The 22,973-nt window shown below is 54.5% G+C and overlaps 1 protein-coding gene across 2 annotated transcripts in view; it reads right to left on the bottom strand.

Moving 5' to 3' along the window:
• Positions 1–5,000: 5,000 nt before the first annotated feature.
• SAP30BP (SAP30 binding protein) overlaps positions 5,001–22,973 on the bottom strand; it is a 33,321-nt gene continuing 15,348 nt past the window's right edge. For both annotated transcript variants that reach the window (XM_007454340.1, XM_007454341.1), the window contains 8 exons: positions 17,616–17,658; positions 11,446–11,534; positions 9,231–9,322; positions 8,341–8,401; positions 7,926–7,977; positions 6,448–6,506; positions 5,463–5,547; positions 5,001–5,190 (listed from right to left, as the gene is read on the bottom strand). In XM_007454340.1, the coding sequence (XP_007454402.1) occupies positions 5,009–5,190; positions 5,463–5,547; positions 6,448–6,506; positions 7,926–7,977; positions 8,341–8,401; positions 9,231–9,322; positions 11,446–11,534; positions 17,616–17,658 (663 nt within the window). In that variant the 3' untranslated portion in view covers positions 5,001–5,008. The remainder of the gene's footprint in view (positions 5,191–5,462; positions 5,548–6,447; positions 6,507–7,925; positions 7,978–8,340; positions 8,402–9,230; positions 9,323–11,445; positions 11,535–17,615; positions 17,659–22,973) is intronic.

Here is a 22,973-nt window from a genome sequence, read left to right on the forward strand (position 1 = left end):
TTCTTTTTTCAAATACGATGCATGCATGGATTTTCATTTATTCAATAGTTTACAATTGTGATGTTGCGATATAATAAGTAATACCTATTTGGTCTTCGTCCATGGTTTTTTCGAACAGCTCCGGAGCAATAAAGGTGAAAGGAGAGTCTTTGTTATTCATAACAAGCCCCTTTCAACCACACCAGAGTTTATGTTAATGAGGTGACTTTTGGAAAGCCACTAAGGTTGGGGGACACTGGTTGTCAGGGGAACCAACCACGTGATTAGAGAGTTGAAACTTTCAGCCTCAACACTGCCCCACCCTCACCCCAACCTCCATTGCCAATGGCCAACGATTTAATGAATCATGCCTAGTAATGAAGCCTCCAGTAAAAAAGCCTCCATAAAAATCCTAATCAAACTGGGTTCAGATTGCTTCCAGATTGCTAAATACTTGGAGTGCTGGGAGGGTAGTGTGCCCAGAGAGAGCACGGAAGCTCCACACCCCTTACCCCATACTGTTCCCTATGCATCTCTTCCTTCTGGCTGATCCTGAGTTGTATCCTGTTGTAATGAACCAGTAATCTAGTAAGTAAACTGTTTTCCTGAGTTCTGGGAGCCATTCTAGCTAATTATTGAGCCCAAGGAGGAGTCATGGGAACCTCCAATTTATAACCAGTTGGTCAGGAGTAGGGGAGGCCCAGACAGGCAGTTGGCCTCTGAGTAGGGAGCAGTCTTGTGGGACAGACCTGTGGGGTCTGGGCTAACTCCAGGCAGCTGGTGTCAGAACTGCTTGGTTGTGGAAAACCCATACATTTGGTGTCAGAAGCGTTTTATGATGTTGTGAGTAGCAGTGTATAGGAAGCAAGGGAGTTTTTCCTTTTTCACAATAATTGGCCAGTGGGAGATCTCTTCAAACCTGCTCCTTTGACCTTTGAAACACTCCTTGCAGTCCTCCCTGCTTTCTGGGACAAACTGGCCCAGTCCCACTTAGATTTCTAGATGGGCCATTTCTCTCCAAGGAGCCCTGGTTCCTTTTAGTGGGGAATGGTATTAGATATCAAGATTTGGGTGCTACATGTGCTCATTCCTACTGGGGGCCATTGCTTCTGGGTCCTTTCAAAGGACATAGCTGGGACTTTTTTCTTATTTTTGAATCGTGAGTTCATCATCTTTTTTTTTTTTAATATATTTATTTTATTTATTTATTTTTGGCTGCATTGGGTCTCCATTGCTGCAAATGGGCTTTTCTCTAGTTGCGGTGAGCAGGGGCTACTCTTCGTTGCGGTGCACGGGCTTCTCATTGCGGTGGCTTCTCGTTGCGGAGCACGGGCTCTAGGCACGCGGGCTTCAGTAGTTGTGGCTCATGGGCTCAGTAGTTGTGGCTCGCAGGCTCTAGAGCGTAGGCTCAGCAGTTGTGGTGCACGGGCTTAGTTGCTCCGCAGCATGTGGGATCTTCCCGGACTAGGGCTCGAACATGTGTCCCCTGCATTGGCAGGCGGATTCTTAGCTACTGCCAAGATACTTAGTCCCTGAATCATGAGTTCATACTGATGTTTCCAATTCAAATTTAAAATGAAAGATTTTTCTTGTGTCTCTTTCCTCTATTTTTTGTTTTGTATTTCTTCCCTTTCTTACACAGAAGCATATTCTATGTACTGTTCGGCACCTTGCCCTTTTCATTTTCTCTCTCCTGAATATCATGCCAAATTTGGCCACAGAGATCTTCCTCATTCTTTTTTTTTTTTTTTCCTAATTTATTTATTTATTTATTTAGGCTGTGTTGGGTCTTCGTTTCTGTGCGAGGGCTTTCTCTAGTTGCGGTGAGTGGGGGCCACTCTTCATAGCGGTGCGCGGGCCTCTCACTGTCGCGGCCTCTCCCATTGCGGAGCACAGGCTCCAGACGCACAGGCTCAGAGGTTGTGGCTTACGGGCCCAGTTGCTCCGCGGCATATGGGATCTTCCCAGACCAGGGCTCGAACCCGTGTCCCCTGCATTAGCAGGCAGATTCTCAACCACTGAGCCACCAGGGAAGCCCCTTCCTCGTTCTTTGTGGCTCAAAGGGCCTTACTTTTTTAAATTTTTTATTATAGAGATTTTAAACATACATGAAGGCACTCCTCCTCATTAGGGAGGACGCCCACACCCTTTCTCTCTGGGTGTGTATCTCTGCCTTGCTTCTGTCTTAAAAAAACAGTTTCTCTGTGTGCTCTCCAAAACAAAAAAACAAACACACAAAATTAGAGAGTACCCATCACTGAGCCTTATCAACTGCCAACACGTGCCCAATGTGCAGCGGGATGCTGTGAGGTTGGCACATGGGTTGGGAATTTTCAGTCCAGTGGCCATGGGGGCAGGGACCACTGCTCCCTCCATCCCTCCAAACACCTGGGCACTTATCTCACACCAAGCACTTGGGACACAGCTTTGTTGGGTTGTGTTGTTTCCGCTCATAAGAGAACCGTGTCTCAGCCCAATGTGTGGACAGAAGTGTTAAGGCAGTAGTGTTATCAGAGATGTGGGAGCCCTGAGAAAGGAGCAACTAACACCCAGGTGAGTCAGGAAGGGGTTAAGAAAATCTGAACTGCATCTTGAAGGTATCTGTGCCCAGGTAGGGAGTGATACAAGGGCAATGGTGAGAAAGTTGGGAGAAGCCAAGGATGGGGGCATGGGCAGGGTCGTTGGCGGGAGGGGTGTGGAGGGGGGGAGACTGGCGAGGTGATGAGAATGCTTGTGGCCTTGCCTGCCAGGCTGAAGCGGGAGGGCACATGACGTGGCCAGAGCTGGGGTGCAGGAAGATGCTCCGCAGAGCCGGACTGGAGCTTGGATGGGAGTGGGAGAGTGAGAAAGACAGCTGATGAGGCCGAAGCAATCAGTGAACTGAGGCAGCAATAACAATGGTGGGGGAGGGGTTTCTGAAGTGACCCATTGGTTGTGGGGTAGAGCACAAGGGTCCAGGATGCAGCTGTGAGCCCTGGATGATCATGATGCCATCACCCAAGATGAGGACCACAGGAAGAGGGTAGGGGATGTATCGGTGGGTGGGAGTAGGGTTCAGCTTGGACAGGCGGTTTGCAAGCAGGGACAGAGGACTTTGGACCCACGTGCTGGGGACACACAATCTCCAGAGAAAGCTGATAATCCGCCCGTGGCACCCTCAGTGGAACTAAGGTGAGCAGGCACCAATCCTGTTTTATAGGATAAACTGAAATTCAGCGGTATTAAAGACCTTCACCCCACTCACAAGGCTTGTAAGTGGAACAACTGCCAACTCTGGGCTGCCCAACCCCAGACTGTGTTCATTCCCCAGGGCCCCAGTGGCTGGGCCCCGCAGGGGAAACAGTCATTACTGATCCCACCGGACAGCTTGATGGCCAGGATGGGGGTGCCCAGAGCACAGTCAAAGGCCAGGAGCCTGGCCAGTTTTATCATCCCGGGAGTTTGCTCCCCTCCTTGGTCTAAAACAAGAAGGAACTGGATTGGCCAACAACAGACATGTGTAGAGTACTTTATAGTTAATACAACTTTTGCATAAATCATCTCATTGATTCTCCACAACCACCTTAAGAAGCTTTATTACCATGATCTGACAAAAAAGGCTTTACAGAAGTAAGGGCCCAAGACACGACTCAAACTCGTTTTAAACTGGGATCCAGAGCAGAGGTGCTGACCCCGCTCCTGCTGTCTCCACGGTCCCACGCTGCCACCCACACAAGCTCCACGGGGCCCTTGTGGAATGAGGGGCCCCTGTCGGAGGAGGCTGCAGGGCAGGAAGCCCCTCCTGACTCAGGGGACAGCAGCCCCTCTCCAGGGTTGCGACGTCTTCACCAAGGAGAGGGGAGAACCGACCTCTTCTGGTGCCGAGTGTGTGTTTGTGGGGAGGGGGCGAGTGTGACTCGATCTCTCTTTTGGGGACCACAGGGCAGGGTTGTCACACCCCTCTGGTCATGCAACAGTATCGGGCACAACCTAGGGACCACCTTTCTAACCCCCTGCCCGCCCCAGGGAAGCAACACTGCTCTTCACAGCCCCGCTTCCTTCTCTGAACGCAAAGCCCTCCCGCTGGAGCAGGGAGCTGCCAAAGAGCAGGAAAGGCAGACCCGTTCTCTGCGGCCTCGGACTCCAGGCCTGGCAGCGGCTGGGAAATCTGTTTTGGCCCCAGAAGGAGCCCGGTGGCCACTGGCGCTGCCCGGGTGCTGCTGTGGGGCAGAGATAACCGGCACAGGAAGGGTGGGGTGGCGGGAGCCTCCCAGGAGCCGGGTTTCAGGTAAACAATGAGCGGCTGCCCAGCCGTGCCAGGAGGTGACTCATCTCCCCACAATGGGCCTGCTCACACCTCGCCCCCTCCCTGCATGGGCTGGGGGTCAACCCCAGCCCTCCTGGTCACTGGCTTGACTTCAAAAGCTGGGGTGTGTCCAAGAAGTGGTCTGAGGAGAGCTCAACTGCCCCCAAGGGAGTAGAGGCCTGGGCTCCTGCCTGAGGACTGTCTGAGTTGCAGGCTCAGGGTAGCAGACAGCGGGAACTGGGGCCTCCCCTGCTCTCTGGACCCCGCCTGCCCACGCCAAGAGGTGTTCACTGGGAATGACCTTAGTGACTTCCTGGGCCACCTTCTCCGAGCAGCACCGCAGGCTTTGGTCATGCCACTGTCAACCCTGACAATCCCAGCCAAGATGGGGGGGACCCTGGAGCTTTCACATCTGCCTGGAAACAGGGTGTAGGAGAGGCCAGTGCATCCGAGATGCTGAGATGTAAGGATGCGCTCCTCTCAACAGGGCGGCAGACCCCACAGCAGGGCGGACACTGTCCACAGTGCCCCACTCTGCTGCAGCAACGTCTCTTCCAGCTGGAAGGCTGCACGGAGTCTCCTCTCGGGGTGGCACCCGCGGAGCAGGTCCCAGTCCTGAAATATACAAAGTGGCGCCTCCCAGTGGGCATAGGTCACCGGGCTGCAGTCTCGTCAAGCCCCAGAGTGGCTCCTCCCCTTGACGGAAAGGAGAATGTCCGGGCCACCCCGAGCTGGTCCCTCAGGTCACTGCTTGGCCTTCTTCACAATGGTGCCCACGGCAGAGATAACGGTGGTCTTGGAGCCACTGGCACTGGTGGTCACTGTGACGACAGCAGGCAGGGTGGCCGTAGTGGTGAGGATGGTGGGCTGGGCTATCGTCGTCACCGGGATGGCCGAGTCCCACTTGCTCTTTCTCTTCTGGGCGTCTGGGGGTAAAGGCAAGAGAGAAGCCAGATCAACACCAACCATGAAGCAACACTCCCTTTCCAGTAGGCTGGCAGTCAGAGCCCAGGGGGCAGAAACTGCAGGGCCCCTAGCCTCAGAAAGCCAAGGGGCAGCCAGTGAACCGGGACCCCACCCCAGGCTCCAAAGCGGGCACAGCACAAACCACAGTGAGGCCAGGCCCTGTTCCCCAAAACAAGGGAGGGAAGCCCTCGCTCCGTCTGTGGAGTAGGCGGGAAGCGGAGCCGCCGTCTACCTGCAACAGCTGTGCTGGCCGTGGCGGTGGTGGCGGCCGTGGCGTTGGTCGTGGTCCCTTTCTTGGTGCCCGTCACAAACTCTATCTGGAGAGCAAGAGGGACAAGCGTTAAAACCCGTGTAAAGCTATGTCTCCACATCATTCTGCCAGCTGTCTGCTCCCAGGGGACAGGAGATTGGCACCACACAGGAGGCACTGAGAATCAGCTCTGCTCTGACTGTCCAGGGGTAGGAGAGGTGCAGGGGAGGCGCTCAAAGGGGGTTTAATCCCCTGAAGAGAGCTTCCCCAACAGACATCGGGCCCCTCCCGGCACCAATGTGTCTCTGCGCTCGGGCAGCCCGGCCCGCCGCCCCACCTCAGGCCCAGGCCCCCGCCCTCACACTCCGTGGGAAGTGTGGCAGGGCAGGGTTGTCACACCCCTTGGGAAGCAGCGTGCTCAGGATCCTAAAAGGAGGGGTTGCCGGGCCATGAGACATGGGACCTACAGGGAAGCACTAAGGCAGGCTGCAGAGGTCAGCTCTGGAAGCCAAGAAAGGCACAGAGCAGAGTGCTCTGGGAAGGAAATATCTGCCTCCGTTCAGGCCAAGAACACCTAACCTATGATGACAAAGGGAGAAAGCCCCCAAGGGTCTATGGCTGTAACGTGTGTGTGTGTGTGTGTGTGTGTGTGTGTAGCAACTGGAAAGCGTCTATGGCTGTAACGTGTGTGTGTGTGTGTGTGTGTGTAGCAACTGAAAAGCGTCTATGGCTGTAACGGGTGTGTGTGTGTTTGCGTGTGTGTGTGAAGCAACTGGAAAGCGTCTTCAAGCTGAGTTAGGGAGGCTTAAAATCCAGCACAGGTCACACCTAAGGCTGCTCAGTGCATCGTCAGGCGATGAACCAGTGGTTGTGGGGAGAGCAGCCTGGACGTCCCAGGGCTTAGCCAGCAGGACCCGTGCGCTCCAAACAGCTGCTCTCTTCGTCAGGACTGCCGTCCACCACTTACTTTGGTTCGCTCCTTTTTGGCCTTTTCTAATTTGTCCATTTCAATCTTCTGGGCTTTGGCTATGAAGATAAGACGGGCAGTTACACAAGCAGCTGAAACAGCTCCCACACAAGGAGATCCTTCAGGCCGAAGGACTAGCACCTGCTGCTTCCCCGGGGCTCTTGTTTGAAGCATCCCTTTGTGATGGGCAAAATCAAGTGCCAGCGCTCGGCCAGCATGAAGCAGGGGCCTCAAACTTAAAGGCCCCGAGGCTGGGGCTGTGCACTGCCATCTGGAGGGGAATGCTGGCCTAGTGTGACTACCTTCTCAGCGACCAAGAGCAGCCGGAAGCTTGGATTTTTATTTTTTAATGTATGCATTTTTTTATGCATGTATTTTTAATGTATTTTTAAAAATAAATTTATTTTTAATGTATTTTTGGCTGTGTTGGTTCTTTGTTGCTGTGCGCGGGCTTTCTCTAGTTGCAGCGAGCAGGGGCTACTCTTTGTTGTGGTGCACGGGCTTCTCATTGCGGTGGCTTCTCTTGTTGCGGAGCATGGGCTCTAGGCGTGCGGGCTTCAGGAGTTGTGGCACGTGGGCTCAGGAGTTGTGGCACGTGGGCTCAGTAATTGTGGCTTGCAGGCTCAGTAATTGTGGCTCGCAGGCTCTAGAGCGTAGGCTCAGTAGTTGTGGTGCACGGGCTTAGTTGCTCCGTGGCATGTGGGATCTTCCCGGACCAGGGCTCGAACCCGTGTCCCCTGCATTGGCAGGTGGATGCTTAACCACCGCACCACCAGGGAAGTCCCTTAATGTATTTTTTAACGTATGTATGTATGTATTTGCCGCGCCACGCAGCCCACAGGACCTTAGTTTCCTGAGCAGGGATCGAACCCACGCCCCCTGCATTGGAAGCTTGGAGTCTTAACCGCTGGACCACCAGGGAAGTCCCTAGATTTTTAGATAAAACGTTGTCAACTAATTCAAATTAAAGCAAGACAAAACTCGTATGGGCCAAACAAAACACACCTACAGGCCAGATCTGGCTCACAGGCTGCTGGTTTGGGACCAGGCATCCGAGGAAATGGGCCCTTTGAAGTTTCTCCCAGTTCTCCCAGATGCGCCCCTTCCGAGATTGCTGCACTCCCGCTGGCTCCTGCCTGGGACACCGTCTACACCTGCTCGGCCAGTCTCTGCACCTTCAAACCTCGCCTCGGACCTGGTTTCCTCAGCGAGGCCACCCCACCCCTGGCCCAATTAGGTGGCCCTGCCTGCACGCCCACCATCCCCACACCTGTCATCGCTGGATCACTCCTTTAATCCTGTCTTCTTTGCTGTACTGTAAGCCTCATAAGTCAGGGATGGGGTCTGGACCTTTCAAGGCTGCATACCCAGCTCCTCAGACATGGCCGGACATGGAGGAGACCCTGAAATCTGTGCTGCCTGATGACTGGATGGATAGACAGACAGATGGGTGAGCAGGCAGACGGACAGCTACGCACCTAATGCCTCATAGTAGGAGTCTTCGGACCAGCCGTGGGGGTCAAACATATCCTGAAAAAGAAAAGGTTGAAGTGTCTTCCCTCAGTCTTTCCATGGATCTTCCTGGCCCGGAGTCTCCTGCCTTCAAGGGCACAGGGGCTCAGCTGTTATCCCTGGTCTCCAGCCAGTCCTCCTTAGGATTATGAGGGCAAAGATGCATTTGTACACAGGCTGTTCTACAGGGCACAGCGAGTCCATGCTCAGGCCCTAGCCAATCAGAGGCCCCGGGACTCAAACAAGGGAGACGGGGACTGCGCTGCTCAGCTGGCAGTGCTGCACTGTGGACCTTTCAGTGGTGCCAGGCTGGATCCAGCGGGATGAGCACAGGGCCCTGGGTACCCTCTCTCACCCTCAGCCTCTGTGGGTGGGACATACCTTCGGGTAGTTGGTGCCGAGCTCATCAATCGCACAGAACTGGATGAGCTTCTCATAGATGCTGAAAGAGGAAAACCACAAGGCGCTGAGCAGGCCTGAGACCCGGGGCCCTGTGTGGCACCAGATTTCAAGAGATCAGAACCATTTGGTGCCTGGGCTCAGGTGAAGCCTTTAAATCCGGCCAAACTGTTCTAAGCAAGCTTCTGGATGGAAGGGGAAATGTCCACTGGCTTGACATTAAAAGTCACTTCTGGCCCTCCAGCCTCCCAGAGAGATGGACTGGGGCCAGTGGCCAGGAAGAATATGGTGTCGAGGTGAGGGCTGCAGTTTCTGTTCTTAACCGGACATCTGACCTTCAGTGTGCGTGGTCTGCTCGGGGCCACCCCACTTAGGCCCACAGGGGCCAGGCCAGGTCTCGGCTATCCGCACACGAGGCTCTTTCCTGGGTGTGTCACTTGCTTGAGCACTGGACGGAGTAAGACCCAGACACAGTTCTGTTTCTCAAACCTCTCACCTGCGCACAGAATCAACCACCTTCTAGAGCTGGAAGGACCTGGGGTGATCATCTGGTCCAATCCCCTCATCAAACAGCAGCGGACACTGAAGCCTTGAGAGCCCACATGCTTTAGGAGCAGAGTGGGAATGAGAACCCAGCCAGGAGCCCCCGCCCAGCCCAGGTCTCTCGGCTTCCACTCTGCTTCACGTGTTCAATCTGGCTCTTCCACGGTAAACGGTAAGCCTCGGCGAGGGTAATGCAGTCTGGGTGATGGCCCTTTTGGGCTCAGGTGTGATCTGAGCTGGGCCTCTCCCTGCCACCTCCACGGTGGCACCCCCGTCCCCAGTCCAATATCAACCACCCAACTGGCCCTGCAGGCTCATGGGAAACTCACCTGGGATTCCGAAATTCCTTCTTCCTTTGGATAATGTAGTTCATATCCATTCCCTCTTTTATCTTCCGCTCATAAAGCTTCTGGATCTTGTCCTGTGGAAGAGAAACAGAAGGATGACTATGACAGAACCCCACCGCCTCATGATCCCAGTCTGTGGTCACACGTGCTGTGTGGACATGAGGACCCAGGAGAGCCACAGAGCCACGTGAAGCCCTGCTCTGGCCATACGGTCTTTCACCACCCAGCCTGTGACCAGCACCGAGCACAGATAAGATAGATGGAGACCAGTCTGCTTTTGCCTTGCTCTCTTCTGACCCCCTTTGGGTGGTTAGTAGAGGGAAGAATAAGAAGGTCAAGGCAGAGAAGCCACAGAGACGACAGTGAACAAATCCCCACTTGGTTCATCAGTTCCTGAATCACCTGAAGAGGTGTTTCAGGCTTTAGTGTTGATGGGCGGGGCTGAAGCTGGATTTTAATTTTACCATGGGGATAAGTCCTCAGCAGGAGATCTAGGAAGGCAGGAGTAGAGGTGTCACAAGCCTCCCCAGTGTCCTTTGAGGGGCGGCTCACAGATGGCCGGTCCCCACCACTTTATCAAGAGGCACCGTCAGGGGTCAAGAGGTCATTTTTCATCCAAACTCCCCTCCAGGCCCCTGCCCTGGCTCAATGGGAAACAGAAGAACCACCTGGCAGTGATCTGGGCCAGTGCCACAAGTGTCCCCAGGCCCACAGAGATGAAGTCCACAACAGATGGCATCAGGGCTGTCTGGTGCATGAAGAGGCCCCAGGAACCCAGGTCTCAGGGCAGAGCCACCTCTGAGGAGCAATCTTACCCAGGAAGGCTGGCGCTGGCCCAGGTAAGGGTCACTCGGCCGCCTCCCCCACTAGCGGTAGCTAAACACAGACTGGCCAGAAGGAAACACTTGGGGCACTCTTCACCTGCAAGAGGAGGCGGGCAGGCTGGGAGGGCCAGAGCGAGGCCCTCTGGGCACATCAGGAGAGGTGACCCACTCCCTCTGTCGGAAGCCAGGAATGGCTGGAGGAAGCACTGAATTGCAGAGAGAAGTTCGTGACACATTTACCAGGGCAGGGAGAAGGCGGCTGCAACACGCCTCCACGTTCTCTTGTTAAGGGTGCCGGAGGGCAGCCTATCCAGGAGGCTCGGCAGATGGAGGAAGGTCTGTATTTTACAGAAGACGTTTCTGTGTCTCCTGGGCCGTCAGACGGGTCCTCCTGTTTCAGGTGAACTAAAACGTTTGCTCAGTGTCATGGTTTCTACCACTAGGAGGATGGAAAAGGAGAAGCACTCTGGTCTTGAAGGCTGGGCCTCCCGTCTCCGCCTGGTGGACTGCTGGAGAGTTCTTACAGGCTGCGGACTGTTGCCTGGCGCAGGGGTGACTCGATGCTGGGCGGGTGGTAGGTGGTGGGGGGGGGACGACCTCAGCAAAGGCAGAGGACTTCCGGGAGGAGAAGACACAGTGAGCCGCATCTCCAGCCCCAGGTCCCTTTAGTCACCCGTCCACCAGCGTGCTGCGGGCGCTTGGGGTGTGGCCAGAGGCACCAGTAGAACCTACAGGATCAAAGGTAGAGCAGGTGGACCGGGCACCACTCTGGGGGCAGCCGTGCATGTCTGCCCTACTGTCACAAAGTCTCCTTCACAGCGGAACGTGCAGAGGGACAGGGAGAAACCACCACCGAGGCTGACCAGGAGGTGTAATCCCGCTGTCCCCTGAGGTCCTGCTCCCAAGGGAGTGACCGCACTCAACGTTCCATCTCCTCAGGTCAGGTCTGCACCAGGTTTCGTCAAACAAGAAGCCAGTGAACTGGCATTTTAGGAAAACGAGGACGGAGGTTTATGCATATCCGTGCTTGTGCTTTTGCATTTCTATTTGTTTATTTTACATTCTGACAATCCCTCAGTTTCTTAGCAAAGTTCCTTCTGAGATGGTCCCATTGGCTCCGGGTTGCCCAGAAGAGGCATGTTGTTTTCTCTGGTTAGGACATCACTTAGGGCAGCTAGGGGCCCCAGCTGAAGCAGCAGAGGGTGGCGTTGTGTACGGAGCAAACTCCTGAGAGCAGCCTAAGGGAGGTCACCAGGACCGCAGGCTCCTTCCCACTCGGGCCGTCCAGAAGCTTCTTAAAGTCAGACCGAGCCAGAGACCTGTCCCAGGCCTCCTGGGCTACATGGGCCTCAGCAGCCGAGCGCTGTGCTTACCTGTAAGTGATTTGAGCATCTGCCGGGGGGCTCGGGCGGGATCTTGATTTCATCAGGTGACATGTTCCGAACTCTTTCAGAAAAGGAGGCTGTGGAAAGAACAGAGAAGAATTCTGTGGGTGGGTGGGTGGCTTAGGGTGGGGGACAGACATGGACAATACCCCCCCCCAAAAAAAAGGCCGATAAAACATTTTCGAGGAGGGATACACACTATGAAACAGTAGAACAGGGTGTTTGGAGTAGCACTCCGAGGGGGTGCATGTGAGTTGAGATCAAATGACCAGAAGGAGCCGGCATGTGCCAACCCAGGGGAAGAGAAGGTCAGGCAGAGGGCATGAGCATAAAGATGGCGTGTGGCCACGTCACAGCAGTTCACCCACGAAAGGCTATGTCCCGGGGTGCGCTGGTGGATGTTTAACACCCAGCTGGGAGGTGGGGAGGGGCACAGCCACGACCTGCAGCATCTGCCCATTTCTGTGGTGTAAATTTTCCCCATGGCTAATGTCAAGCTACCAATGTGAAGTCGCTGAACTTGAAGCTGGGAAGAGATGTGCACACCGCTGGCTCATAACGTGACCAGCTCCAGCCCCCTAGGGGCTCTGCCCCTGAAACACCCTCCCAGAATTCTGGAAAGTCAGAGTTGCTTGGTGCCATCCTTCTCACCTCAGGCTCTCCTACCCAGGCTACAGGAGCAGCTCAGGGTTCCCTAGGCTTCGCGACTCAAAGCACTCAATACTGCCTTGTGCATAAATGACATTTACAAAAGGACCTGTTGGTTATTAGCTTAGGGCCCTTTAACTTTTTTTTTTTTTTTTTTTTTTTTTTTGCGTTACGCCGGCCTCTCACTTTGTGGCCTCTCCCATTGCGGAGCACAGGCTTCGGACGCGCAGGCTCAGCGGCCATGGCTCACGGGCCCAGCCGCTCCGCGGCATGTGGGATCCTCCCGGACCGGGGCATGAACCCGCGCCCCCTGCATCAGCAGGCGGACTCTCAACCACTGCGCCACCAGGGAAGCCCCTAACGTTTTTTTTTAAAATTAATTAATTAATTATTTTTTGGCTGCAATGGGTCTTCGTTGCTGCACAGGCTTTCTCTAGTTGTGGCGAGCAGGGCCTACTCTTCGTCCCAGTGTGTGGGCTTCTCATTGTGGTGGCTTCTCTTGTTGCGGAGCTCGGGCTCTAGAAGCACGGGCTCAGTAGTTGTGGCACGTGGGCTCTAGGGCGCAGGCTCAGTTGTTGTGGCGCACGGGCTTAGCTGCTCCGCGGCATGTGGGATCTTCCTGGACCAGGGCTCGAACCCGTGTCCGCTGCACTGGCTGGCAGATTCTTAACCACTGCACCACCTGGGCAGTCCACGGCCCTTTAATAGTAAACTAATCAACCTGCTCTAGGTCCACTTCTTCTTGGGAACAAAAGGTCTGATTCTGAAGTGAAGAACCACAACTCCCAAGGGGCAATTCCCTTGGAGATCTGCCCCTGCCCACCCAAGCTTCTCTCTCTCTCCACTCCCCTCCGTGCTGCCTCTGGCCACCCTTGCGACTGCAGAGTTGTGCTCTGGATCACTCAGACAATGCGCTGTTTGTTGTAAGATTCTGTATGTGCTTTTAAAATGTTCTCTCATGAAAAGGACTATACAGTGAGCAAACAGCAGGCGGAGCGGGGTGGGGCAGGATGAAAGCAAAGACTGCAGAATCCAGCACCAACGACACCCGGCAAGTACTTACTGGGTACCCGCCATGTGCCTGGCCCCAGGCGAGACTCCTTAGCCCCAAGTGGCTGCCTGGACTGCCTGGGGATGGCCTAGCGAGCCTTCCCCTTCTCTCCCAAGGCTGGGTTAATATTTTCTTAGCAGATAAGCTGCTTTGATCTCTGCTTCGAGCTTCACTAGCCTCAGCTGCTGCCACAGGAGCCTGCACACACTGTGAACACTGAGGCTGGGGCCCAAGCCCAGAGACAGTCTCCTAACCTGGATACACGTGCCGATTCTCACTGTCGGTGGATTCTCACTGGACGTGCCCCAGGAACAGAGCACTAGAGCTGCCATTTTGGGTGAAGGGAAGAGGACAGAGACTGGGTGACATATCCTGCTGTGGACTGAAACACCAGTGCAGCCCGGGAGCAGTTTTCACCACAGAACCATGCGCTTCTCTTTGTCCAGCACCATCCTCCTGTCTCCTGAAGCAAGGGACACCCAGATCTGGCAGGAGTTCAATCTCATCCTCACTTCCTCCTTCCTCCCAGCTCTGGGAGAGGCAGGAGGCCTAAGCCTGAGGCTCAAGCAGGCTGCAGAGGCCTGCGGAGAGCGGAATCAGCTGGGCTGTGCCGGTCCTCGCATTTCTTAAGCATCAGCAACAGAAGCAAGGAGGGCTGCGGCAGCTTTTGGGCCGCGGCAGAGAGGGTTAAGGCTTCCCTGGGGTGGAGAGTGTGTGTGCACGCCACAGAGAAGACAAAGAGTGCCCTCTGGCATTTGCCGGGAAAGCCTTTTGGAAAAACAGGGTGTGGCACTGTTGCCATTAGCAACCCGCCACACTTGGGCTCAAATGGTATACAGTGTGACAGGGAGAGGGAGAGCCCCTGCTGAGCTCATGGGCTTGGAACTGGGCTAAGAATGAGAAAATTCCTCGGGAGTAGCTGGCAAATGAAGGGGTACATTCAGGAAACTCGATAAAAGTTTACCTCACAGATTTCAGCAGCAATCTTTCTGTGATTCTGTCTTTCCTAAGTCTCAAAATGAATCGAAAGCAGAAGACATCAGACCCACATATATGGCTATTGAGCAGCCAGCCTAAAACCATTTTCCCTGGAAACACATCGAGATGTGTATCTAGGCACATGGGGGCAGCTCGCGTCTGTGGCTGCTCCAGGTCTGCTTGGGGTGTTCCAGGCAGGCAGCCATACTCAGGATCTGAGAAGCCTGCCGTCAGCATGATTCACCCCAGGTGCGTGCGTGCCCAAGTCCCAAAACAGTGCTGGTATCCATAGTTGCCAGGTATAAATCTGCGAAGGAGCAGCTAGTCAGCTGGGCTTCTGTAATGGCAGGAGTGAAGGGATGCCTGGCAGGTATTGTGGGGCTGGAAGCAGGAGGCAGCGGAGTGTCTCTGGCTCACTAGAGACCCAACTGGCTTACCACCCATGGCCACTGTTCAGGCCCACCCACGGGGCACCAGTGGGGCAACTGGAGGGGATGGCAGGATGCCCACGCTCAGCTCTGTCAGGCAGCTACAGCGCTGGGGAGCCCTGGACCAGCTTCTCTGCTTTCCTTTGCTCCATTAAACCTGGGGCTGTCTATACATATGAAAACGCTGCCTACACCAGCAGAGCAACCCAAGTCCCACAACCAGAGGCATGAACAAAAGGAGCTGGAAAAAAAAAAAAAAGGAGCTGAGGGGCCTCCCTCGTGGTGCAGTGGTTGGGAGTCTGCCTGCCAATGCAGGGGACACGGGTTCGAGCCCTGGTCCAGGAAGATCCCACATACTACAGAGTAACTAAGCCCGTGAGCCACAACTACTGAGCCTGTGTGCCACAACTACTGAAGCCCGCGCACCTAGAACCCGTGCTCCACAACAAGAGAAGCCACCGTGATGAGGAGCCCGCACGCAGCAACGAAGACCCAACGCAGCCAAAAATAAATAAATAAAGGAAGGAAAAAAAAAAGGAGCTGAGTTCAGGCAGAGGGGATGACAACCACAGTCCCAAGAGCAGAGGCCATTCTGCACAGGTCAACTACTCCCTCCTCAGTGAGAAATGGGAAGAGGAATCCAAACTATGAGGCTTAAAGCTCCACCTGTGTTCTCTGTGGGTGACTGGATTCAAGAAATTGCAGTTTAACTCTACAATGAGATAATATTAGCAATAAAAAAAAAAACAAAAACACTATGGATATTCTCAAGGACGTGGATGGTCTCAAAAACACTATGGGAGGGACTTCCCTGGTGGCGCAGTGGTTGAGAATCTGTCTGCCAATGCAGGGGACGTGGGTTCGAGCCCTGGTCCGGGCGGATCCCACATGCCGCGGAGCAACTGGGCCCGTGAGCCACAACTACTGAGCCTGCGCATCTGGAGCCTGTGCTCCGCAACGAGAGGCCGCGACAGTGAGAGGCCCGCACACCGTGATGAAGAGTGGCCCCCGCTCGCCGCAACTGGAGAAAGCCCTCGTGCAGAAACGAAGACCCAACACAGCCAAAAATAAATAAATAAATAAATAAAAAGGTAATGTGAAGTTCCTTAAAAAAAAAAGTCTAAGAAGTTTATTAAAAAAAAAACACTATGGGAAGTGTTAAGAATCTAGACGAAAAAACAAGCAAACAAACAAAAAAGCAACAGAAAACCCCCCAACAAACTGTGATTCCATTTGTATCAATGGTTCTGAACCAGGGGCAATTCTGCCCCCCAAGGCAACATCTGGCAGTGTCTGGAAACATTCTTCGTTGTCATATCTGGCAGGACGAGGGGGTTGCAATTGGCACCTAGTGGGCAGAGACCAGGGATGCTGCTAAAACACTGTACAGTGCACAGGCCAGGCCCCCACTGCAAAGAATTATCCAGCCCGAAATGTCAATCGTGCCGAGGCTAACAAATCCTGATTTATAAGAAATCCTAAAAAAGACAAAACTACAGTGAAGAAAGTAGATCACTGCTTGCCTGAGGCTGAGGGAGGAAATGTCTGCAACGGGAGGGGTACGGGGGAACACTTTGGAGTCATGGAAATGCTCTATGTCACGACTGTGGTGGGAGTTAACACTAAAAGCTGACGAATCTTACTCTGTGCAAGTTACACCTCAACAAAGCTATTTTCAAAAAGTGACAAAGGAGAGGAAAAGTGAAGGCTGGCTGTGGAAGAAGTCAGGGCTGAGATGGCTGGTGCCCACACACATTCCACCGCTCGCCAAGCGCTGCCAGCAAGAGTGGAGGGCGCTGCCTTGTTGGGCTCCTGGGCAGGCGCCTCTGACCCCACGCTCCACCCCCAGCGTCCTGGTGGTGAACAGCAGGGGCCGGAGGCGAGACGAGGCCGAGGCTCCAGTCCATCACCCACTTGGAGAAGGCCACGGGCTGCCTGGTGAGGCTGTGCTCTGTCCTCTCTGCCCGTGAAGCCAACTGGGCCACCCCTACAGCACCATTTTCCAAGCGCAAACTCTAAGGTTTTAGGAAAATTTGGGTTTTTATAGGGTAGGAAAGACTCATACCCCACTCATCAGAAAACTCGGAGATAAAGGCAGGATCCCACTGAGCACCTGGGCTGCTCAGTGTGATCACGCTGCTACCCAATCCTTCCTCAGAAGACAAATATAATGAACAATTTTCAGTTCTTTCAGTCTGGAAAACCAGAATGGGTCCCTATCTCCCACCACCGGTGAAGGGATCCTATCCGGAGAAAGGTCAGGTTGGAGGGGCTGCAGGAAGGAGCATTTCCAGGCGGAGTCCGGGGCTTCCCAGGGCAGAGTAAACACGTCTCAAAGGCTCCGTCTGGAAGCAGAGGAGCGGGCTCTGCAGGCCGCCTGAGAAGCAGGAACCCGCTTTGTGAAGACAAGTGGAGCAGGCGGAGAGAGGCGGGCACAGTCGCCACAGAGAGGGAAGGCCAATCCCCTCGCCGTGAGGCCGGGCCAGGCCCTGGGAGAGCCCCTCACAAAGTCTGCCGCCAAACTGAAGGGGCTCAGAGGCTTCCTAAAAGGATTAAGAGGCTGAGGTTAACACGGAACTGGGATGACACGTGTGTCATTTTCCAGAAATGTAACTGCCCTGGCCAGTCCCACAAACGGCCCCAGACCCCAGGGCTGTGAGGCATGTTCCCTCCTGGGGACAGAGCAGGGTGCCAGCAGAGGCCACATGTTTGCTCCTTGAGCCCGTGAATATGCAGCGGAGGGGGCTGTGGGGGTACAAGGCCGGAGGACGGACGCAGGGCACAAGGGGAACGAGCTCCCAGCTGAAGGGGGCCCTGAATCCCTCTTGACAACGCTGGCAACTGACCAAAGCCCAGTGAAGCGCACCGTGAATCTGATTGTCAAAGAAGAATTGTTCCCTGGGTGTCTTATCCAGACGTCTTAGAAATTGCCAAAGGCCCTGTGAGAGCGGCAGAGCAGCTGCCTTGGCCGAAGCAGAGAGAAGCCGCCTGCGTGGCTGGAAGCCAGTTGGCTCTGCGTGAGGCTCCCCGCCCCCCCGCACCAGGATACTCACCAACTAATTCCTGGGGATCTCGCTTTTCTACTTCTGGGTTATCCTGCAAAAGAAAAACAGAAACACAAGGAGTAAGCCCGGGCCTCCTGACCCACAGTCACTCTCCTCACTGACACCACTCAGGATTTTTAAGGAAGGAGAAAAGGTGAAAGCACCGTAAAGAGCCCCGAGAGTGAGCGGACACTTTGGGGGATCCTGGGACCCCTGAACCTCCGAATACCCCTTCTTCCTTCATCAGAGCAGCTGGGATGCTCCAGGCACCTGCTTCTGTCTCTCCTCCACGGCCTCCAGCAGTGACCAGTACCCCTAACGCTGAGGAGAGCAAACACCAGCCACACGACAGCTGCCCATCTGGATGGACCCTGCTCGCTGCTCTCCCCGGGCCCGGCCAGCCGCCCCAGAACACCAGCGCCTCCAGCTGGTGCCCAGGAAGCAAGAGGTGGCTACTTTACAACACGAGAATCACAAGACCAAAACGCAAAAGACTGTCTGCTCCCAAGAGATTTTTCTTACTCTCAGTTTCAGCAAAAAAAAGAAAGGCTTTATCGCAAGGGGGTAGCTCATGGAACCCGCGGGGCAGGCAGGCAGCGGGCCTTCAACAAGTCACGGCACTGGCCCCAGGAAGGCTCAGCTTGGAAGCAGCCTCGCTCTGGCTCTCGCTGGCCCACCTGTCAGCTCTCCTTACACTGGCTCACAGTCTCGCCAAAGAAAAGCTTTCTCTGACCCTTCCTGCAAACCCCCGTCCCCAGCACTCACTCCCACACGTCCTTCAGTTCTGGCGGCGTGCAGAGCCCTAGGAGCAGAGGTTTCTCATCGGAATGCTCTGGACTCGCTCTGGGTTTCACCGCTCAGAGCAAATGCTTCATCTAAACCAAATCAGCCCAGAGAAGGCACCGTCCCAGCCGTGGTCACACACCCGGGCACCTTGGGGAGGAAGGCCTTTCCTTGCTTCTGCTGCCCCAAATGCACAATGGCAGGAACGTACCTGTTTTCCCCATTTCTGGGGAAACCGAGCCCCTCAAACACAGTTAGGTCAGGGGTCTCAAGTGCCATAACACAGTAATGATCACAGTGGCAGAAGCTGTGCTCATGAGATTGTTGGATCTCACGCCCCCCGCCCCCCCCACCCCCGCCTCTGGCTGGTGAGGGAGGAGCTAAGACGGTAAAAACTCTGGACCCGATGGGCACATGGAAACGGCCATGGAGCTCTGTGCACTCCGCTGACACGAAGCAATGTTACACTGAGGTGACGTCTCAGAAGGGAAGGGGCAGGAAGACCACCCCCCAACCCCAGGCTCCACGCCAAGACCAGAGCAGTAGTTCTTAGCCCCCTTCTCCAAAAAGTCCCTCCTGGTTCTGGGACAGGCCCAAACCCCCTCATTCTTCGGCACACTGCAGTTATTCATTCGACCTGGATGGGCATAATGCCCAGGCCAGGTTGCTTAGCAAGTGTCTCCTCCAGCCACCCACCCCCTGCTGATCAGGTGGGCAAAGCGGAGGTGCACCCAAGGGCTGCCGTGCCAAATTCAGGCTGGTTATCCATCAGCTGCTCTCCAGAGAGAGCCGGTCTCCACGGGTCCCACAACAGTCCCTTCGTAGCTGTGACTCTGGAGGAACCAATGTTAAAGAGCACGGCAGTAACAAAACGTTGGACTGTAAAAGGTCCTTAAATTTTCCCTCTAGGGGACAGCTTTCTGGGTGCTAATTGTGGCAAAGCATCAGTTGGGTACATCCTTCCTCCCCTCCCGGGCCATTTGGCTGGTCGTACAGGACTGACCCGTTAATTCTTCAAAGGCCCCCTAGAGCTCTTTCCCAAAGCACTGCCCCAGCCCCTTTCGTGGCCAAAATGCAGAGCAGCGAGGAAAGAGGCAAGATATCCACGTGGGAATTCAGCACATCTGCTCCGGAGGCACAGGAAGTTAGTCTCCAAAGAGGCAGCTTCTCTTCAAAGGGGAAAGTACTTGTTCACACCAGGGGCTCCTCGGTGAGATTAAAGGGTGTGAGGCTCCCTGGGGCTCTCCTGTGCCCCAGCGAAGGGAGGGGGAGGGGTGGGGAGAGGTGGGGATTCCTGCGTCTCACAAGGCCCTGGCCTGGCTGAGCTGAGGTCTGTTTAGTCACGTCTCTGGGAGAAAAAGAAATGATCGGGCGAAGTCACAAACAGGAAGTTCTCTCCACTGCTTTCAGTCGTTCCTTTTCTGGCTCGGCTCCTCATCTCCCCCCAAGTTTATCTTTCTACACACGCCACAAAACAAAAAAAATTAACTGGGTAGTTGGTTTCAATCTTCCAACTAGTCTAGTCTCTGGTTTTCTGCCCTCACAGGGTGCGCGCGCGCACACACACACGGACAGAAGGCGGCGGGTAGTGCCCAGAGTGCACCCCAAGTCCCCTGGAGCTATGGCTTCTTATTCAATCCCAAACCCAGCACCCACAGAAAGAAGCCCCACCCCACCTTCCCAGCAGCGGAATCCAGCTCCACACTATTCCCAAGCAAAGTATCGACCAATGGACCATGGACCCAACCACGAGAAGATTCTCCTGCCTTGAGAGACTCCTGAAAGCTAAACGTATAAATTAGCCTCCACAGACTGGAAGCCATACAATTCTGCACAAAGGTCTCCTGGAAAGACTTTGGAATCTGTCGCTGTTCAGATCCCCCATGCATGTCACATGTACCCGTGTGACTCCTAAGGCCCTGGAGAATCAAACAATGGGACTCTGTGACTCCTGGTGGCCACACCTTGTTACACTTTAGAATGGAATTCCTCTGCCCTCTGACGTGAACAAGCTGGCTGTGGGCCTGCTGAGCTCCTGGGCATGTGGTGTGGTACCAAGGTGCCCCGAAGAAGAAAGCCGACGACACGGTGCTTCCGGATCCTAAAGCAGCCTAACCCCCCGACCCGCTGCCCTGACCCTGAGAATAAGGGCTTGGCTCTGCCCCACAACAAAGGGCCTGAGCCACAGCATCACATGCTCGTGGAATGGAGTTGGGTGCAGGACTTCAAGTGATGCTGACGAAAGCCCAGTGAGACCACTGAAGACAGGGGTCGAATACGCCAAAGATGCTTTTTAGAACCACTTATGCTCAACTGTCCATTGAAGCAAGTTTCATCCAATGAAAGCAGCCTTGCGGGGAGGAGAGGGGGGTACACATTCAAGACAAAGACCCAGAGAGACAGTCATGCCTCGGATACCAGGAATTCAGCACAAAAATGAACAATGCACCCCATGAGAGTTATCTCAGAAGCCAGCCATGGTGTCAGAAAAACAACGGATGGAGTATTTAAAAGGACAGAGCTAAGGAGATGGAAGGTTCACACCATTAAACTGCCAGTAGTTCAAGAAACTGGCTTTATAAAACCTGCTATAGAGAGTCTCAGTATGTCCTTAAAGAGACAGAAAGGGAGCAGCAAAGCGGATACAAGTAAAATGCAACAAGAACCCACTGTTCCTTTTCTTCCCCCAAAGCGGTGTTTCCGAAGACACACAGGACACCTGCCCTGACTTGCGTGAATCCACCCTCCCTGGCCTCCAGGTGGATATTCAGTTCTTCAAAGAAATGAACTCAGCCTGGAGATCTATTTACCAGACGGTTGGATGTCTGCGTCAGCCGGGAGGCATGAAGCCCACAGCCCAGAGACCTGGCCAGACCTGGACGTGACAGCACATGCCCCTCAGACACAGCAGGCTGAGCACTTTTCCTGCCTAGGAGAGCATCTCACATAGCAGTTCCTAGGAGAAAATACCAGGTAAACCGTTTCTGCTCTCTAGTTCAAGTCCAATTAAGACACAAGGAAAAACAAAGCAAAACAAAATCCACATCTTCCTAAGAAGCCTAGTGAGAAGACAGGAAAGGGAGGGGAGGAAAGAGAGCTCTGAGGCCTCTTCAGACTGTGTGCACCCCTCCAACGTCCCTGGGCTTCACTTCAGTCCCACCGACCGGGGCACGAGTGGCTGCCGCGGGCTGGGGGTCGTCCCTGGAGGACTGTGGTCTGAACCCAACCCCGCTGACTTCTTCATCGACTGTGCCTGAGATGTGGAAGAATCTAACGGCCATGGCGGGGGCCTTGTCCTCAGGAATTACAGAATCTGAAATGCGGTTCCCCCTGCAGAGAATATAAAAGTCTGGCCACTGGCACAACTATGACTGGAGCAGAGGAAGGAAGGAAAAACACTATGGCTCCACGAAGCAGGACAAGCTGCCATGTGAGCTGGGAGGATTTACTCAGCAGAGGAGTAGCAGCTTCTGGTGGGGAGAATGGAGGTTTATTTACAGCCAACAATGCTTCATCAACCCTTCCTGGAACCAGCCCCACCAAGTGCACTCAAAGGTCTGGCGTCCAACTTGAGACAAAGCAATGTAGCTTCCGGCAGCTGGATTCTGCCAAACCTCAATGTCGCCTTTTCTCCCCAGTTCTGGGAGCATTAGGCACAGAGAAAGCACTCTGAAGAGAGGGCAAAGGGTAGCCTCTCCCCACTCCAGGGGAAAGAATGCTACAGACTTATGTTTTCTGTTGGATGATGTAATCCTGCATCTTAAAAGTAGGGGGCAGCTGGGGAGGCAGATTAGCAAAACAAAGCCTCCCAAATCTTCTGTCCTCTCAGACCAGGGGCTGCCCCAGGAGTTATAACGCCCTAATGACATCTCACTTCATGAGCAGGGTACCCACTTAAAAATGAACCCTCACTGTGGCCTGAGGCGCCTGGGGGCTCCCTGCTGGCCATTTCAGCACTCTCCCTGCTCCAGGATCCTGGCAAAGCTGCTCCCTGGATCACCCCCTCCCCACTCCTGCCTAGTAAGCCCCATTCAGACTTCAGACCTTGGTTCAAGGAAGCTTTCCTCCACCACACCCGCATCTGGCCAACGAGACATCTGCCCTATTCTGTGCTCTCACTGTCTTATTTACCACTGTGTTCCCAGCACCTGCAATAATCAGTGCCCTGCCCACAACAGGTGCTCAACCACTGATGACAGACAGACACACACACTTTCTCCCTCTCTCTCTCCTTTCTAATCGGTTAACTGCCCAGTGGTCAGTTTTTCTTCAGTCCAGTTTAGGGTTTCAAAGCCACCATCACCTGTAGTGCATTAACCCCCGGACTCCAAACCTGTTCAAGTCCACAGTTAATTTCAATGTGTGGACTCGATATAAGAAAGGGAGGCCACTGTCGGGCTTCCCTGGTGGCGCAGTGGTTGAGAGTCCACCTGCCGATGCAGGGGACACGGGTTCGTGCCCCGGTCCGGGAAGATCCCACGTGCCGCGGAGCGGCTGGGCCCGTAAGCCATGGCCGCTGAGCCTGTGCGTCCGGAGCCTGTGCTCCGCAACGGGAGAGGCCACAACAGTGAGAGGCCCGCGTAC

This window comes from Lipotes vexillifer, unplaced genomic scaffold (genome assembly GCF_000442215.2).
Source record: "Lipotes vexillifer unplaced genomic scaffold, Lipotes_vexillifer_v1.1 scaffold518, whole genome shotgun sequence".
Lineage (NCBI taxonomy): Eukaryota > Metazoa > Chordata > Mammalia > Artiodactyla > Lipotidae > Lipotes > Lipotes vexillifer.